We start from the raw sequence: 18,829 nt of genomic DNA, 5'->3' as shown, positions 1-18,829 counted from the left end.
ACCATTTCAGGTGTGTCTTTGTTGTGTAAAGTTAATTTTTGGGCATGACAATTTTTAAGACACTTTAATTCTAGATTGTCATGAATTATCCTAACTACAGATGTCTGGCTTATTCCTGCTTCTCGTGCTATTTAGTGAGTTGTTCGGTGTGTTTGTGGCGCATCCTCCTGGCTCAGTACAAGATTGCGTACAACATCGATGTGCTCTTGTGTGCGAATTGAGCACGGTCATCCATTGCCTGGCTTATGATCCACAGTGCCCTTTGTTTGGACCTTCGTAACAGCACATCGAGGACGTTTTTGTTCCAACCCTTCTGCGGGAACTCTGTCAACAATCGTCAACTGCTGTAACCTTTCAGCAGTACCAAGTTCTTTATCAGAATTTGGTCTTCTGCAGTGAAAACCATTTTGATACAGAGACTGTTTACAAACTATCATCTGCTTCTGCATGTATCCCATAGCAACAGTTCATTTTCACAAGGCAGTGTTGTGGTGTGGTGGGAAATATTTACAACATTTTACATCAACTTCATTCAGGATACGATGCACTAAATTTCATAAGAATCGGCCGAATTCTCTGGCAGATACGACAAAAACCATTTTGGTGTGGTTTTTTTCTCGGTTCACAGTGTATGTAATTTTTAGGCAAAGCCTTTGTAAAATAGAATGGGAATTTTCTATATCTCACCCTGAAACTCTTAATGCCCCTCTTCATCTATCTACTGTAAGGTAGAGATCCAGTGATGTCCCACAGAAACAACCAGGGAAAGCAAAACAATAGTGGAAAAGAAACTCACAGATTCTGGATGATTCAAAAAGTTTATTTAAGAAATGTACAGTCTCAAATGTGGATGACTGTATTTTACGTTTTAGTTTTGGAGGACTCCAGGGGAAAGCACATTTTGCTGAAACATGGGCTGTTGAGTCTGCTTCATGTACTCTTTTATCCCAATTTCAGACTATATTTTCTGACTCAGTAGGGTCTGGTCACACTTTTTCATCCACATTTGAGGCTGTACATTTCCTAAATAAACTTTTTTGAGTCAATCCAGAATCTGTTAGTTTTTCCCACTCTTATTTTGTTGTCTAAAATGGGCCTTATTAGAGTTTTACTGAGGTTAAAATCCATTTATGGTCTAATAAAGCATCTAAAATCTTTTAGTAATTAGAGAAAGAAGAGGAATATGTTTTGCTATTGATCTCATTAGGCTAGCAGTCTTTAGCTAGAAATTTGCATATACCACATACTGTCACTTCTCTCACCCTCCTAAAAAGTGGCAATAAAGAAGCAGGATGAAACCAGAGCACATTATTGACTGCACAGTCTTTATTCAGATCCAAGCCGTCGGTGAGCTGTGCAGGAGCCAGAAGGATGAATGTGATCTCTCTGAGTACTGCACTGGCAAAGCGGCTGAGTGCCCAGAGGATGACTTCCAGGAAAATGGGGTGCCATGCAAATATGGAAAGGGATACTGTTACAATGGAGAATGTCCGACGCACAGCCAACACTGTGAAAACCTGTGGGGTACAGGTATGCATAAGTCCATCCTATTTATTCCTATCAAAACTGCTAACTCGGATACTCTGCTGTCACAACCCCTAGGTTTTATATATGGCGCTGAAAGATCGATGGCAAAATTTAGGCACGGATCCAAGATGTGGGTGTATCTGGATTAGTTAGGAAACACCTAAAGACATACCTGTTCTTGAAATACCTAGGTAGCGGATCTGCACAATCTCTCCCATCACAATCTCCCATCTCAATCCCCCCCCCTCCCCCAATTACAACTGTTCCCTTAAATTGTTAGCCACTATTCTTCAACTATGTAAGTTCTACTCAATTTGTAGCATCTTTCTAATCATTGTAAACCGCATAGAACTTCACGGTCCTACGGTATATAAACTGTTATTATTATTATTATTATTAATGAGCAATCAACAATGAATTAATAGGTCTTACCAATCCATAATAGAACTTAATTGGCACTAATTTGGATTTGCGTGCATATCTTCCTTTTTGCTGTTCTATAATATCCTGTTCCTAAATCCTCTAGTATGAAAAGGAGGCTTGGTCTGGGGAGAAGCACGGGTGTTCCAAAACATTGGGTGCGGTTTTATAGACACTGGTGAGATCGTGAGCACAACACTGTCACTCTGTGAAGATTCAAGCAAGGCCATATTAGCCCTGAAGAAACGGCTTAGTGCTGTGAAACGTTGGCATTTTAACAGATTGCTTTAAACACTCACAGTGGTTTCAGTTGCAAAATATCTCAGTCCTCAATTATTTTAAACCTCAACAGCGAGCTGTCACTCTATGGAAGTTTTTTAGCCAATGATGTGGATGGAGGTTGTGGTTTGAGCTTAAGCTCTGCTAATAAAACCTGAGGCTTTTTCTTCCATTTGAGCAGATTCTCAGCTACCTTTAAGTGGTGCTTTTTTTCCACTACTTTATTTACATTTCCCCACTTCACCTTTTGCAATATTGTCAGTTTTATAGAATAACACTATTTATGCACTAAAATGCTATGAATTCTGTGCCAACATTTATTTATTTATTCAATTTTCTATACCATTCTCAGCTCAGAACGGTTTACATGAATTTATTCAGGTAATCAAGCATGTTTCCCTCTTCCCCAGATCTGAGGTTCCCAGTGAGGGGAAATATGAGTACATACCGTCACCGTTGGTTTATTGAATTCAGTTCAAAGTTCCGTATCTTGTTTTCAAGGCTAGGATGGGCTTTCTGTCTGCTCACCAGCTTTCAGCTGGCTTACATTCCAGCTCTCAACTTTAGGTATGGGAATTGGCTCTAAGAGCTATGCTATAAAGCAAACTTACCTTTCCATGCCCTTTATAGAATAGTGCTTAACGCTTACTTTTCTAGCCATTTACTGATCTTTGAGCACCATTTACTGAACCTAATTCAAACCACAAGTGTATTTTGCATTTGTGCTTATTAATTTGGTATATGCACAGTCATTTGTAAAATACAAGAACAAAAGAGGGAGAAAGTTATATTCCAACTTCAGAATTTATCAGGCAGGCACAGCCAGAAGGGGAATCTCTATTCAGGTCAACTAGGGGCATAGCTACCATTGAGTGAGCCTAGCAAAATTCCTAGGGCCGCCAAGAGGTAGGGTACGCATGCAACTGAACCTTCCTTTCTGTGCACCAAGGTCCAGCACCTCTCCACCCCCTATACTCAGTTACTTACCTACCCACAGGGTCCTCCACAGCTACAGCATCAGAGACAGCGAGAAAAGCTGCCTCTCTGGCCAGAAAGACCTATCCTCTGCCATGTCCCATCATGTTGATGCAACTTCTGTGGGTGGGGTGCAGTAGAGGAAAGGTTCCACCAGCCAGAGAAGCAGCCTTTAGCACTGTCTCTGATGCTGTAGCTATGGAGGATCTGGCAAGTGGGTAAGTAGCTGAGTGCGAGGGGAGGTACTAGAACCAGGGGGTGCTGGATTCAGGCGGAGCTGGACCTGGAATGGGACACTGGACCCAGCGGGGGGGCATCTCGGTCCTCTCTCTCTCTCAAGGCTCACTGAGTCCTAGCTATGCCTCTGAGTTCAACCCTTATCTATTAACGTCACTTCCATGGAAGGTGAGGCACACAGACCGCTCCCATATCTTGGTCCAATCATTATTTGGTGAGTTTTTCCATTACTCTTTTCCACGATTATCACATTCAGTCCAGTTTTTTATTCACTTAGATCAGGTACATCTACTAATGCCTCACTTGATAATTTCATTTCTTCAACCCCAGCTCAAACTGAAAATTCTTCAATGTCCCTTCTTAGGCTCCTTGTCAAAAATATTTTCTCAAATGAATCTCACAGCTCATAAATCAGACCCAATCCCTTTCTCATGATATAAATTTCCCCATCTGGAGTTATGTCCTATACGTTTGACTGAGGGCATCCTACCAGATTCCGTAAAGAAGGCTATTGTGCATCCAGTTTTTAAAAAGGCATCCTTGGACTCTTCTGTCCTTTCATTCTACTGTCCCATATCCAATTTACCATTTATCTCAAAATAAATTAAAAATATATTCATTTGCCAATTCCAAACTCATTTAGAATTCAGGCTTGTTTTCCATCTATGCCAATTCAGTTTCAGAACAGGGTATGATATTGTAACCATCCTAATTGCCATGCTAAGCGAGGTCTATGGCAGGTTGGATGAAGGTTTTATAGTCCTGACCATCTCATTAGATCTCACAGTCACCTTCAACATAATTGACCATATTCTTGCTTTCTAGATTATCTGCTGCTGGTATTTCAGGCACCGTCTACAATTGGTTTTGCTCTTATCTACATAACAGATTGTTTAAGGTTACTTCCTCTGATGACCAGCCAGATTCAAACTTCTATCCATTCTCCTGTGGATTACCACAAGGGTCCATTCTGTCTCCCATTCTTTTTAATCTCTTTGTTGGTTCCCTGGCTTACCTTGTCCAAAACACCGAAATCAGTGAATATTATTGTGCAGGTGATATTCTCCTTGTTCATTATAAAAATCCTGATCTTAGCCGATTGCAAAAATGCCTTAATACAATTGCTCAGTGGCTACCCAAATAAAACTACCACATGTTGGCTTACTGATTGTATAAAAACAAAGCAAAGTAAAGGGAACAGACACCCCAGGTGAAGTCCAACAAAGAAAGAACACGTGGGGAGTGGGATAGAACATGTCAACCTTGAGACAAACAATCTTTTATTCCTATAAACTCAAAATAAAGAAATACATGAATAAAAACACATGTATAAAAAGTCCTATAAACTGGATGTCCTTATATTGAAAGGATCCAATTGATGGCCCGACACAGTCTGTATTTTGGCCCCCAGATGGAGGCCTGCCTCAGGGGTATGTCTAATGGTCCACTAGGTGTCACGCCAGTGCTGGGAATACAGATTATAAGATAATCTTTAAAAAGACTGAAAATAAATGGATTGTTCATATAAAAAAAAAAGTCTGAAAGACTCAAAACAACAGGGTACTAGATGTTGTGTCCCCTGAGGAAGGCGTCTTCTATACGCCAAAACCGGGATCCTTGTTGGGACCTATTGTTCCTAATAAAGAGTTTTTGGGTTGAAAAGACATCCACCTTGCCTTTTCTTGTTTGTTCTGTTTATATCCCAAGGTGGGGTGCTCTTCTGTTTGTCTATATCCTGACAGAAATAAATATTGGGTCCTGCTCAAAGGCTATCAATGACACAACCTACATGAAGAAAGTTGACAAGTTGATGTCCCTTCCCGATGTTTAATGATGTTGTCCCAATTGTTTTGCATTACTCTTTAGGTGCACAAGTAGCTCCAGACATCTGCTTCCAACAGAATATTCAGGGAACAATGAGCTTGCATTGTAAGAAGACAGAATACGGTTACCGAGCCTGCGGAAGAAAGTAAGTGTCCAGGCACAAGGCTCAAAAATGACCATTTTGCTCTATAATGTCATATATTTAGGGGGTTCTTTTTCAGTATTTCAGAACTTCTTTTCGATCTCTTAAAATTTTGTTGCTGTCTGGGTATGCCTCTATGCATCTTTCTGAAATTCTCTTACAGAGAGAACTATTTTTGTTCTCTTTTTGCTCATAAATCCTGCATAAACAAAGTAAGAATGAATTATCTTTTATCTAGTGCGACAGAAGCATTAAAAGATAAACAAAGGACCTTTTTCAGTATGTATTGCTTTTCTAATAAGGCCCAAATTGTAATGTTTAAAGTAAGTTTAGCAAAGGATACAGAATTTCACATCACTGATTTTCAATCAAACCGTTTGCATATAAAATAAAAGTAAGGCTTTCCTTAGGTCTAGCTGGTATTCAGCCCATGGAGGTCAGTATTTTTTTTTTTTTGTATATATACCACTGCGGGCAGATTTAGCCCTAGATATTCAATGCTAGGCCATGTCCAGGCACTGGCATTGAATATCCAATGAAAACAAGGAAGCTGCCAGGGCTTATATGAGACCGCATAAGCTCCAACTGAATATCAGCCTGGATCCGCAAAAGGTGTCCTCTGCTCCACCAAATCCCCCCTCCCTCCCACCCCTGGCACGCAGAAGGGTGTGGAATGATTGGGGACTGCACCTTACAGTTAATACAGCAAATAGCATCGTGCAGTTAATTCTACTTGAATAGGTGTAGATAACTGCATTGCATTATCTACAAGGCAGATAATGCACAGTAAAATATCTTACTTTGCATTAACTGAATGGAAAGCTGTTGGGAATATCCCAAAAGCTAATGCAGAGGTATTTTCAGGTCTGATTATGTTAATTGCAAAATCTTATCACATTCCAGGAAATAGGAGCCTATGACTTTCAATTATACGAGGGCAAATCAAAAATTAAAGGCAATTGTTAAATTACGCGATAACCGGAACCAGAGGTAGCAAAATTCAACATATGTATTCATACATTACCTTTTGGATAGTTAATCCAAACAAAGTGCAGCGCTCGGCCTTTAATCATGTGGCAGCCACAAGGTCAGAAACATGGACGCTCCATTGCAAGATTGCACCATCGAAGAACAACTTGCAATAGTGCCCTCCTCCAAGAAAATCATGTTAACCTTCTTTTGAGACATGAAGGTGCCTATTTGGGTGCTTTTCAATGATTAATTGTTAATATCAGTTAATTACAATAATTCATTGTTAATATCAGTTAATTACAATTAATTGGCTCGTAAGCTCAATAATATGCATGCAGATCTTTGATCAGTGTACAAACCTCAGTGCCAAAATCTTAACACCATATATAGCATCCAGGGGATTGTGTATACTTTCCTGCTAATCGGTATTCTATAAGACAGGGCTGCCCAAGTCCGGTCCTCGAGATCTACTGGCAGGCCAGGTTTTCAGGATATCCACAATGAATATGCATGAGAGAGATTTCCATACCAAGAAGGCAGTTCAGGCAAATCTCTCTCATGCATATTCATTGCGGATATCCAGAAAACCTGGCCTGCCAGTAGATCTCGAGGACCGGACTTGGGCAGCCCTGCTATAAGAGATCATTTATGTCTAGTATTCTAGAATAGCACCATTTATATCTTCCTACTACCTAACATGTAGCTTTTTAAAGAATTTCTCCACTATGTCTGTTTTTACTGATATACTCACAATATATATGATTCTGGGGATATGTTATCTCCTAGACCCTATCTGATGAAATATGTCAACTTGGTCTGATGAGGACCTTTTATAAAAATGTTCTCCAATCTGAAATATAAAGTAACATGTGTGATAAAAGTGCTCAGTGAAAACATGTTAAAACCGCTGTGGGAACCACATTGAGACCTCCCATCATTGCATTTCAATGATTACTACCTGAGTTCATTAATGATGGGATCCTATACAACTACAACAATTTTTAGTTGCGAGAGAACAGAAATGAGTTTGTTTCATCTTCTGAGAATAAGAGGAGTTAAATTAAATTAATATCCCAATTAGTAAGGAATGATTCAAGGTCGCATAGTATGAACCGTGAATTATAGTCCTTTAATTTTCTTGATTTTTTTTCTGATTAGAAATAGTAACATATTCTCCCCATTAATGTGGGCTTAAAAGGAATTATGTATGTATGATTTGATTATGTATTGTTTTGTGTAATTTTTCCTTTTTTCCTTTGGAATTATTGAATATTGTAATGTATTCAAAATTATAATTAAAAAAAAAAATAGGCAGATCCAGCAGAATATCCTTTTCAGTACCGGATCTGCCATGGAATCTGCCGCGCCGTCGACGGCATCGCAAAAGTCGGCACCGACTACTTCGACGACGCCTGATCCTTCCTCGGGGTCGCTGGCACCAGGTAAGCCGGCTAAGAAGCCTTCCACTTCCCTTGAGCGCCCTCCTGCCACAGCGGCGACGCCGGTCCTCCCGGCATCACGCCGACCCCGCAAACGCTCCGCCCCGATTTCGGTGAGTGCCTCGTCATCGGCCTCCTAATCGCCGGGGCATGGAGCGGCACCTATGGTACCGAAAAAGAAAAAAGCGGTACCGGTGCCTCCTCTGGACGACCGCATTGCGGCCATACTCCAAAGCCAATTGCAGGAGCAACTACAGCAGCAACTCCAACACCTGTTGCCAGCAATGTTGGCCCCACTCCTTCCAGTACCGGACCGGCCCGAGCCTCGCACCATACCACCAGTGTCGACCCCATCGGTACCGTTGAACACGTCCATGCCGGTGCTCGTGGCTGAACCACTCAATCCTCCCGTGCAACCACGCTCTGATGCCGACCCTCCCCGACATCAAGAACGACACCGGTCCCCCCGAGACCGGGACCGGCACCGATCTTCCTCCCCCGGTACCGTCTCGATGCGCTCTGGCAAGTCTCTCTCTAAGACTCGCCACACTGAGCCATCTACACCACCGTCCCGTCCTGCACACCCCGATGTCAGGGACCCGGACTTGTGGGAAGAATCCCCGCCCAGTACCGAGGATGAGGCTTCGTCAACGGACGAGGAACCCTCGATGGTCGATACCGGTTCCAAACCTGAACAATCCTCATTCACCAAATTTCTTTGGGAAATGTCGGCGGCTCTTTCTATCCCTTTAGAGTCCGACTCTAAAAAGTCCCAGGCCTTTCTCGATGCCCTGGACTTTGAACAACCCCCCAAAGAATTCCTTAAGTTACCCGTCCATGACATCTTATGGGAAACTTTTTACAAAAATTGGGAAAACCCTCTCACTGTACCGGGAGCCCCTCGAAAACTGGATAGTTTGTACAGGGTCATTCCGATCCCGGGGTTCGACAAACCTCAACTACCCCATGAATCTCTTCTAGTCGAGTCCACTTTAAAGAAGACCCAGGGCTCCAGTGTTTATGCCTCCACCCCTCCTGGCAGAGAGGGCAAAACTATGGATAAATTTGACAAGCGACTTTATCAAAATGCAATGCTTGCCAACAGGGCTAATAATTACACCTTTCACTTCTCCTTCTACATGAAGCATTTGGTGCAACAACTTTCATCCTTGCAAAAATATATCCCTGAGCGTAAGGTCCCCCTTTTTCAACAACAAATTTCCAGCCTACTTCAACTACGGAAATTCATGGTTCGCTCCATTTATGACTCCTTTGAGCTGACCTCTCGAGCATCTGCCATGGCTGTTGCCATGCGGCGTCTGGCCTGGCTGAGAGTTTCTGATCTCGACATCAACCATCAAGACCGCCTGGCGAACGCACCTTGTCTTGGTGATGAACTCTTCGGGGAGTCTCTGGACTCCACAACTCAGAAACTCTCGGCTCACGAGACCAGGTGGGACACTCTGGTGAAACCTAAAAAGAAGGCTCCGCCTGCTCGCCCCTACAGACAGCAGTCCTCCTACCAACACAGGTTCTCGACCAGACCTCTCAACCCGCCACAACAGCAACCTCGCCGACCTCGTCAGCAGCATCAACCTCAGGCTCGCTCCCAGTCTCACCAACCTGCCAAGCCTCTCCCTCCGTCAAAACCATCTCAGCCCTTTTGATTCTTTTCTCCAGGGCATAGCCAGTCTCCCACCATCGTTGCCTCTTCCTCAGCCTATCGGAGGACGCCTACAATTTTTCCTCAGCCGTTGGGAGGTCATCACATCAGACCAGTGGGTCCTCAACATCATTCGCCACGGCTACTCTCTCAACTTCCAGACTCTTCCACCAGACAATCCTCCCATAGAGTCTGCTTCTCCCAATCCCTCCTCCTCCTGAGGGAGGTACAATCCCTCCTTCTTCTCAATGCCATCGAAGAGGTACCCTCAGACCAAAGGGGTCAGGGATTCTACTCCCGCTACTTCCTGGTTCCCAAGAAGACAGGAGACCTCCGTCCCATCCTCGATCTCCGGGACCTCAACAAGTGTCTGGTCAAGGAAAAATTCAGAATGCTCTCCCTTGCCACGCTTTACCCTCTTCTCTCTCAACACGACTGGCTATGTTCCCTAGACCTCAAAGAGGCCTACACTCACATCCCAATCAATCCGACTTCACGTCGCTACCTAAGGTTTCAGATCCAGCACCATCACTATCAGTACAAAGTGCTACCCTTTGGCCTCGCATCATCACCCAGGGTGTTCACCAAGTGCCTTATTGTGGTGGCGGCCTTCCTCAGGTCTCACAACCTCCAGGTGTTCCCCTACTTGGACGATTGGTTGGTGAAAGCACCTACGTCTCCGCTTGTGCTACAAGCCACTCAACACACCATCTCTTTCCTCCATCTCCTGGGGTTCAAGATCAACTACCCCAAGTCGCACCTACTTCCCACACAGCGACTTCAGTTCATTGGTGCAGTTCTCGACACCACTCTGATGAGGTCGTTTCTCCCCTCCGACCGCCAACGGACTCTGCTCCACCTCTGCTGTCAGGTGCTCCTTCATCACTCTATTCCAGCTCGGCAGATGATGGTCCTCCTGGGCCACATGGCATCGACAGTCCATGTACTTCCTCTGGTGCGACTCCACCTCAGGACACCTCAGTGGACTCTAGCCAACCAATGGTCACAGACCACAGATCCTCTTTCGCATCCCATCTCTGTGACATCGTCTCTTCAGCTATCTCTTCAATGGTGGTTGAACTCCTCCAATCTTTCCAAGGGTCTACTTTTTCATCTACCCCCTCACTCCATGATCATAACCACAGATGCCTCCCCCTCACATGGGAGACCTTCGCACCCAGGGACTCTGGACCCCTCAGGAGCGTCAACATCACATCAATTTCCTGGAACTCAGAGCCATGTTCTATGCTCTCAGGGCCTTCCAGCACCTCCTCTACCCACAGGTTCTTCTCCTGTGCACAGACAACCAAGTCGCCATGTACTACATAAACAAACAAGGCGGCACCGGATCTCCCCTCCTTTGTCAGGAGGCCATCCGCATCTAGACCTGGGCCACGGCCCACAGTCTCTTCCTCAAGGCTGTCTATATCCAGGGCGACCAGAACTACCTGGCCGACAATCTCAGCCGCATCCTTCAACCTCATGAGTGGACTCTGGATCCTCCCACACTCCGCTCCATCTTTGCTCGGTGGGGCACTCCTCAAGTGGATCTCTTTGCAGCTCCTCACAACCATCAGCTGCCCCAGTTCTGTTCCAGACTCTTCTCGCCTCATCGTCTGGCACCGGATGCATTCCTGCTCAACTGGACGGATCGATTCCTCTATGCTTTTCCTCCGCTGCCTCTGATGTTGCGGACGTTATTCAAACTCCGCAGGGACAGAGCCACCATGATTCTCATCGCCCCTCGGTGGCCTCGCCAACACTGGTTCTCCCTCCTGCTCCCGCTCAGCTCCAGAGAACCCTTTCCTCTCCCTGTGTTTCCTACTCTACTTACACAGCAGCATCAGTCTCTACTGCATCCCAATCTGTCCTCGCTCCACCTGACAGCTTGGTTTCTCTCGGGCTGACCTCTCCAGAGAATCTGTCTCAGCCTGTCCGTCGTATTTTGGATGCCTCCAGGAAACCGGCTACCCTCCAATGTTACCATCAGAAGTGGACCCGGTTCTCCTCTTGGTGTCTACTACATCACCACGACCCCACCTCATTGGCAGTGGAAACTGTACTGGACTATTTGCTCTCTCTGTCCGTCGCTGGCCTCAAGTCTACCTCAATCAGAGTCCACCTCAGTGCCATCACTGCGTTTCATGAGCCTATCCTCGGAAAACCTCTCACGGCTCATCCACTGGTTTCCCGGTTCATGTGAGGCCTCTTCAATGTCAAACCACCTCTGAAGCCTCCTCCAGTTGTCTGGGACCTGAATGTGGTTTTATCCGCCCTCATGAAACCTCCTTTTGAACCTCTTGCCACAAATTCTCTCAAATTTCTTACGTGGAAGGTGCTTTTCCTCATTGCCATCACCTCTGCCAGGAGGGTTAGTGAGCTGCATGCACTGGTTGCAGACCCACCTTTCACGGTTTTTCACCATGACAAGGTAGTTCTGCGTACCCATCCTCGATTTCTTCCCAAGGTGGTCTCGGACTTCCACCTCAACCAGTCCATTGTCTTGCCTGTCTTTTTCCCGAAGCCCCATTCTCATCCTGGGGAACAGGCGTTACACACGCTGGACTGTAAGTGTGCCCTTGCATACTACCTTGACCGTACCAGGGCTCACCGCTCATCCCCTCAGCTCTTTCTGTCTTCGACCCTAACCATCTAGGTCGTCCTGTTTCTAAACGGACGCTTTCCAACTGGCTTGCTGCCTGCATTGCGTTCTGTTATGCTCGGGCCGGTCTCTCACTGGAAGGTGCTGTCACGGCCCACAGGGTCAGAGCTATGGCTGCTTCTGTGGCTTTCCTCCGCTCCATGCCCATCGAGGAGATCTGCAGGGCTGCCACTTGGTCCTCAGTTCACACGTTCACTACCCACTACTGTCTGGATGCCTTCTCCATACGGGATGGACACTTCGGCCAATCTGTGTTACAAAATTTATTTTCCTAATGGCCAACCATCCCTCCTCCCTCTCTGTTAGCTTGGAGGTCACCCATGCGTTAAGAATATGATGCCTGCTTTTCTTGGGATAAAGCACAGTTACTTACCGTAACAGGTGTTATCCAGGAACAGCAGGCAGATATTCTTACGTCCCACCCACCTCCCCGGGTTGGCTTCTTAGCTGGCTTATCTTAACTGGGGACCACGCACTCCTCCGTCGGGCGGGAAGGCACTCGTGCATGCGCGGTGCAGCCAACTAGAACTTTCTAGTTAAAAGTGTCCGTACCGGGGCTCCATCGGTGATGTCACCCATGCGTTAAGAATATCTGCCTGCTGTCCCTGGATAACACCTGTTACGGTAAGTAACTGTGCTTTATAGTCCAGTGCAAAAACATCTTCGTGCAAAGAATTGTCATAATCTGCAAGCAGCTCCTCGCCACTACTGGGGATTCTTGATATGTGACAAATCACAAAAAAGTTTCCATATTGACTGATACCTCACAAGCATGCTCTGAGCACTTTTATCACAAATTTTACTATTTGTTTAAGAGTGGAGGTCATTTTTGTTAAATGTCTCCATTATACAAGTTGCTTTTACAGATAGACATTGCATTGGTAGGATTCCTATTAGAAGGAGTTCATAGGAGTGCAACAGTCTTGCAGAAGAAACAGGTGCATTTATATTTTTTATCTTTCAACTTCCTCACAGGGATGTCAAGTGTGGCAAATTGCATTGCGTCAATGGGAACGATATGCCTATTACGCGTAGGTTATCTTTTATAACACTAAACGGAGGACAAAAGTGTAAAATAGCAGAACTGGCCAGTGATATAACTGAAATCTTACCAGACCCAGGGTTGGTGCCAACTGGTACCAAATGTGGTGAGAATATGGTAAGACACACTTTTTTTTTTTTTACATCTAGATTACAGAGCAACCCTAGGCTTTCACAATTCACAAAGAGGCTGAATATATTTGAAAAACTATGAAATGTGTTGCTATTCAAAAGAATATTTCCAGTTAACTTGGGAAGTTAACTAAATGAATCTTTTTTTTAACATATGTAGGGCATAGGTGGCTGGTGACTCCCTTGTTTGGGGAGACTGAAGCAGAGGGACAAAGTGTGCTGTGGTGGGGTAGGGCAGGCACAGTCAGACAGAGCCCTGCTATGATAGGACTAGGGTGGACAATTTTAAAAGGACTTAAGCTTTGACGGGTTCACTTAAAGAAGAAATTCTATAATTGGGCATCCTCTATTATGTGCCCCATTGCTGTGCAAGGATCACCTATTTTATATTGTAGAAAAGGAGAAATGTTGGACACAGGGTGAAGGATATGGGAGGAAGATAAGAGAGAAAGAGGGTGGCAGGGATAAAAAAAAGAGAGAGAGAGAGAGATTCTGGGCATAGAGAAAACATAGGGACAGGGACACAGAGGTGGATAGAAACTCAGAAAGGCAATACTGGCATGAAGGAGGGATCGGGACACAAGAGAGGAGATACTGGATATAAGGGGAAGATAGGGGCACCAAAAATGACAAAGGATGAACATGGGGGGGAGGATAGAGAAAGGGACAGGGATACAGGAAGAAGATGCTGGAAGCATAGATAGAGATGGAGACAGAAAATGGGTGGTAGACTTGGAGAGAGAAAAATATCAAATGAACAGGAGATCTTAGAAAGCAGAAAAAACAGAGAAAATATGATAAGACCAGTACTTAAGGCCAACAAAAGTCTTTTGGGCTTGGTGCTTAGACAGACAAAAGGAATGAATATAGCCAAATACTGGAAGATACTATTTTTAGAACAAACTCAAATCTATAAAGATAGACTTCAAACCCCCTGCCATTTCTTCTCTTCTGTCTTCTTCCTTCAGCCTTTCACGCCTTTACATCTGCCATTTAGACACTCAGTACATTCATTCATACATATGCTCTCTGTTCTGCTCTCTCATACACACGAACATTCTGACCCCCAATCTCATTCGTTCAGACACATCCATACTGAAGCTGCTTTGCAACTAATATATGCTCTATATTTGTAATAAGCCTATTCTTATATTATATGTCTTTTCCAAACCATCCTTGGCTGCTGTCTTGTTAATTTACTTCCCACTGACTCTGAGGCCTGATCCCGGGACCCAAAATAGACTAGATTACTATTCTTCAACTGCCGGTCTGCGGACCGGTGTCGGTCCACAGGAAATTTCTGCCAGTCCGCGCAGGGCCGGCAAGATTAAGGTGACCATAGGTCCCGTTTTCAGACCCTGTCCCTCCCTGCTGCTCATAAAAAAAAGCCTCCCTCCTTCCTTTCCCCGGGTCGGCTGCTATCTTACCGCCCTGCTGCTTCTGCTAAAGCCGACAGGAAGTCTTCTTTCCGACATCAATTCTGACGTTGGAGAGGACGTTCTGGGCCAGCCAATTGCTGCCTGGCTAGCCCAGAACGTCCTCTCCGACATCAGAATTGATGTCGGAAAGAAGACTTCCTGTCGGCTTTAGCAACAGCAACAGGGTGGTAAGATAGCGGCCGATCCGGGGAAAGGAAGGAGGGAGGCTTTTTTTTTTTCACGACAGGGAGGGAAGGAGGTAGTCAGGCAAGCAGGCTGGCTTTGGCCAGGGAGGGAGGGAGAGAGGTAGATAGGCAGGCAGGCTGGCTTCAGCGGTGGGGGTGGGACAAAGTGTAGAAGGCAGTGAGAGGAACATAGGAAGGAGGCACTGGGGGCACTAAAGACATGGGAAGGATACACTGGGGACACTAAAGACAGGAAGGGGCACTAAAGACATGGGAAGGAGGCATTGGGGGCACTAAAAACAGGAAGGGGCACTAATGACATGGGAAGGAGGCACTGGGGCACTAAAGACAGGAAGGGGCACTAAGGACATGTGAAGGAGGCACTGGGGCATTAAAGACATGGAAAGGAAGCACTGGGGGCTCTAAAGACATGAGAAAGATGCACTGGGGGCACTAAAGACAGGAAGGGGCACTAAGGACATGGGAAGGAAGCACTGGGGGCACTAATGACAAGAAGGGGCACTAAGGACATGGGAAGGAGGCACTGGGGGCACTAAAGACATGGAAGGAGGCACTGGGGGCACTAAAGACATGGAAGGATGCACTGGGGGCACTAAAGACATGGGAAGGAGGCACTGGGGGCACTAAGGACATGGGAAGGAGGCACTGGGGGCACTAAGGACATGGGAAGGAGGCATTGGGGCACTAAAGACATGGGAAGGAAGCACTGGGGCACTAAGGACATGGGAAGGAGGCACTAGGGGCACTAAAGATATGGGAAGGAGGCACCGGGGGCACTAAAGACATAGGAAGGAAGCACTGGGGGCACTAAAGACAGGAAGGGGCACTAAGGACATGGGAAGGAGGCTAAAGACATAGGAAGGAGGCACCGGGGGCACTAAGGACATAGGAAGGAAAGAGGGAGGGAATAGAAAGGGACAATTCTTGGGCTTGAGTGCAGAAAGAAAGAAATGAAAGAAAGGATACACAGACAGAAGGAAACGCAACCAGAGACTCATGAAATCACCAGACAGCAAAGGTAGGAAAAATGATTTTATTTTCAATTTAGTGATCAAAATGTGTCAGTTTTGAGAATTTATATCTGCTGTCTATATTTTGCACTATATTTGTCTATTTTTCTATAGTTACTGAGGTGACTGAGCTCGCGGAGATGGGGCGGAAAGGGTTTTTTTAATTTTAGTCCTAGTAGTTTGCCGGTCCACAAAATAATTATTTTATTTCTGCCGGTCCATGGGTATAAAAAAGGTTGAAAAACACTGGACTAGATAACATAAAAACACAAAACATTACAGAGTTATGCAGGGATCTGTATTGGGACCGGTGATCTGAAAATTGGAACAATGAGTGAGGTGATTAAATTTGCAGATGGCACTGTTCAAACCGTTCAAAGTTGTTAAAACAAATGGAGACTGAACAATTGTAGGAATACATTAGGAAATTGGAAGACTGTGTGTCCAAATAGCAGATGTGGTGCAGTGGTTAAAGCTATAGCCTCAGCACCCTGTTGGTTCAAACCCATGCTGCTTCTTGTGACCCTGGGCAAGTCACTTCGACCCCCCATTGCCCCAGGTACATTAAATAGACTGGGATGGACAGGGAAAAATGCTTGAGTACATGAATAAAATTCCTGTAAATCATTCTGAGCTCCCCTGGGAGAAGAGACACTTGGATCAAATCAATTGGAAAAATGCGGTAGAAAGGAATATTTTATTTTGACTGTATTAATTGCATCATGTCAGATATCTTGAACTTCAATTTATTTTTCTTTAGTATTGCTGTATATGAAAGTCTGACTTCTTGAGGTTTATAGTTTTTTGCCTTGATATTTCTTTTGCTGATCTGTGGACCCTTTTTCATTTTTCTTGAGGGTCTAACTGTGATTTGTGCATGTGATCAAGGTACAGTAGTAACCTGTTAGCATGTAATTTATGTGTAGAGATCTGTAGCAATCTTACTAGATGGTGTATTGGTGTTTTAAGGCCCAGTGTAATATTTACAGTGCTTCCTTTTCATGGATAAGGATGTTGCTTTTTGAGTCTTTGGAGTTATTGTTGTTATGTATGGTAAATCTTCTGAATGTGTTTTTGCACAAGCTTGAGCACAGTGTTTTCAATTGTTGTCCACTGTTGTGCATTGGCTATGCTAAGGGGACTTCAAAAGTTTTTAATTTAGTTTGTCAAAATGTCAGATAGGGTTTATTAAATAATCATAGAATTTACAAATATAGCATTTTCTCTTTCTGAGATGGCAACTCTAGTGTAGGTGGCTGTAGATAAGTGGGGCAAGGGTGCAACAGTATGTGTGGAAGGGATTTGGGGCAGGGCATGAGTGGGGCAAGGGAGGGACATGGATTGGGGTAGGTATCGGGGGAGTGGAGGGTTTCTGTCAAAAGTTTGTCAGCCCTACTGGGGCTGTGCTGGCTCAGTCAGTGTCCCCTTCCCAACAACCAGTTCTGCATACCAACATGTAAAATTATTGCATTTGCTGCCAGTTATTTTTCTAAGCTTCCAACTTTTACCTCACACTGCACTCCCACTCTCATACATTTCTATCCTTGCTTAACAAGTTCACTCCCCCCCCCTCCCCCCAGATACTCACTTATTCCATTGGCTCTCTCCAAGTCTCTGTGAGGAACTCCCATCCCCACAAGCCTTGCATCTCAACCATTGAAGAAGTCTTCCCGTTGACTGGATCCTACATTGTATGTGTGTGTGGGGGGGGGGGGGGACTGGAGAGGGCTAAACTTTGAAAAATAGCCAGACACATTAACCATCATTCTGGTTTTGAAACAGTTAATCTACAAATTTGTACAATCCTGGAAAAAAATCCAGACAGTTGGCAACCCTAGGCTCCTTAATCCTCAGTAGGTCTATGCCTGGGTCTGGTCAACCCCTAGCCTCTATACCTAATCCCCTTCTCCCATCCCATCCTTTAGCATCTGCCCTTTCTTCCAGCATTTGCCACTGTTACCTCTAAGCCTTTCTCCTAGCCTTGCATTAGTCACTTTCTGCCATCCCCACGATCTACCATCTTCAGCAGCATGGACGTGATTCTGTAAGCTTTTTTGCACAGACACATGAATGGAGGAAAAGTCTTAGTAATTCAAGTCCATGATAGTTAAAAATTTTGTTCTGTCTTTTAGGTCTGCTATGAAGCTTTGTGTCAGAGCCTCGCCATTTATGGTGCAAAAAATTGTTCCTCAAAATGTAACAACCATGGGGTATGTATAATTTACCTGATTATTTCGACCCACTGAGTGAAAAGATACCAAACGGGTTGCAAATAACAGAAATAAAGGCTATAAAAGTTTGGAGGGGCAACTTATATTTGTAGATTTTGTGTACTACAGGGCCAGTAGAATTGGACATTGCAATGTTTTCCCAACTTTGATGTTTCTCATGTTCTACAGCCTAAACATTGCAAGTACCTAAAGTGGGGTATGTGATTTCTGGGATTAATTACTTTTTTATTGATAAAGATTTCTCATTTTTTAAAGACATAAGGCTCCTTTTCTTAAACTGCGAAAGAGATTCTTACTGCGGGCTGGCAAGGTAAATGCTCTGATGCTAATTCAATTCCTATGAGCTTCGGAGCATTTACCTCACTGGCCTGTGGTAAGAAGCTCTTTCACAGTTTAGTAAAAGCCAGCAATAATTAGTCCATACCTGAGGCTGAAATTTTCTGCAGGATTAGGCAATTGATAACCCTCTATCTTGTGGTATAAACAAATCAAGTATTTTGCTTTTGGTACCTTTCTGCTCAGTGAGTCACATTTAGGGGGGAATTCATTAAGGAGTGCTAATAGATTTAGTGTGCACTAACCCAGTGTTCTTCAACCACCGGTCCATGGGCTGGAGCTGGTCCACATAAATTTCCTGCCAGTTCACAGGGC

At 44.6% G+C, this 18,829-nt stretch overlaps 1 protein-coding gene across 1 annotated transcript in view; it reads left to right on the top strand.

The window, feature by feature from the left end:
• ADAM8 (ADAM metallopeptidase domain 8) overlaps nt 1–18,829 on the top strand; it is a 191,406-nt gene that overhangs the window by 135,337 nt on the left and 37,240 nt on the right. Inside the window, exons 14-17 of the mRNA XM_033943786.1 lie at nt 1,335–1,530; nt 5,305–5,407; nt 13,116–13,299; nt 18,080–18,157. Coding sequence (XP_033799677.1) covers nt 1,335–1,530; nt 5,305–5,407; nt 13,116–13,299; nt 18,080–18,157 — 561 coding nt within the window. The remainder of the gene's footprint in view (nt 1–1,334; nt 1,531–5,304; nt 5,408–13,115; nt 13,300–18,079; nt 18,158–18,829) is intronic.

The sequence above is a fragment of the Geotrypetes seraphini genome, chromosome 4 (genome assembly GCF_902459505.1).
Source record: "Geotrypetes seraphini chromosome 4, aGeoSer1.1, whole genome shotgun sequence".
In the NCBI taxonomy this organism is placed as follows: domain Eukaryota; kingdom Metazoa; phylum Chordata; class Amphibia; order Gymnophiona; family Dermophiidae; genus Geotrypetes; species Geotrypetes seraphini.
Note: the sequence above shows the minus strand (reverse complement) of the source record. Positions and strands in the feature narration are given on the sequence as shown.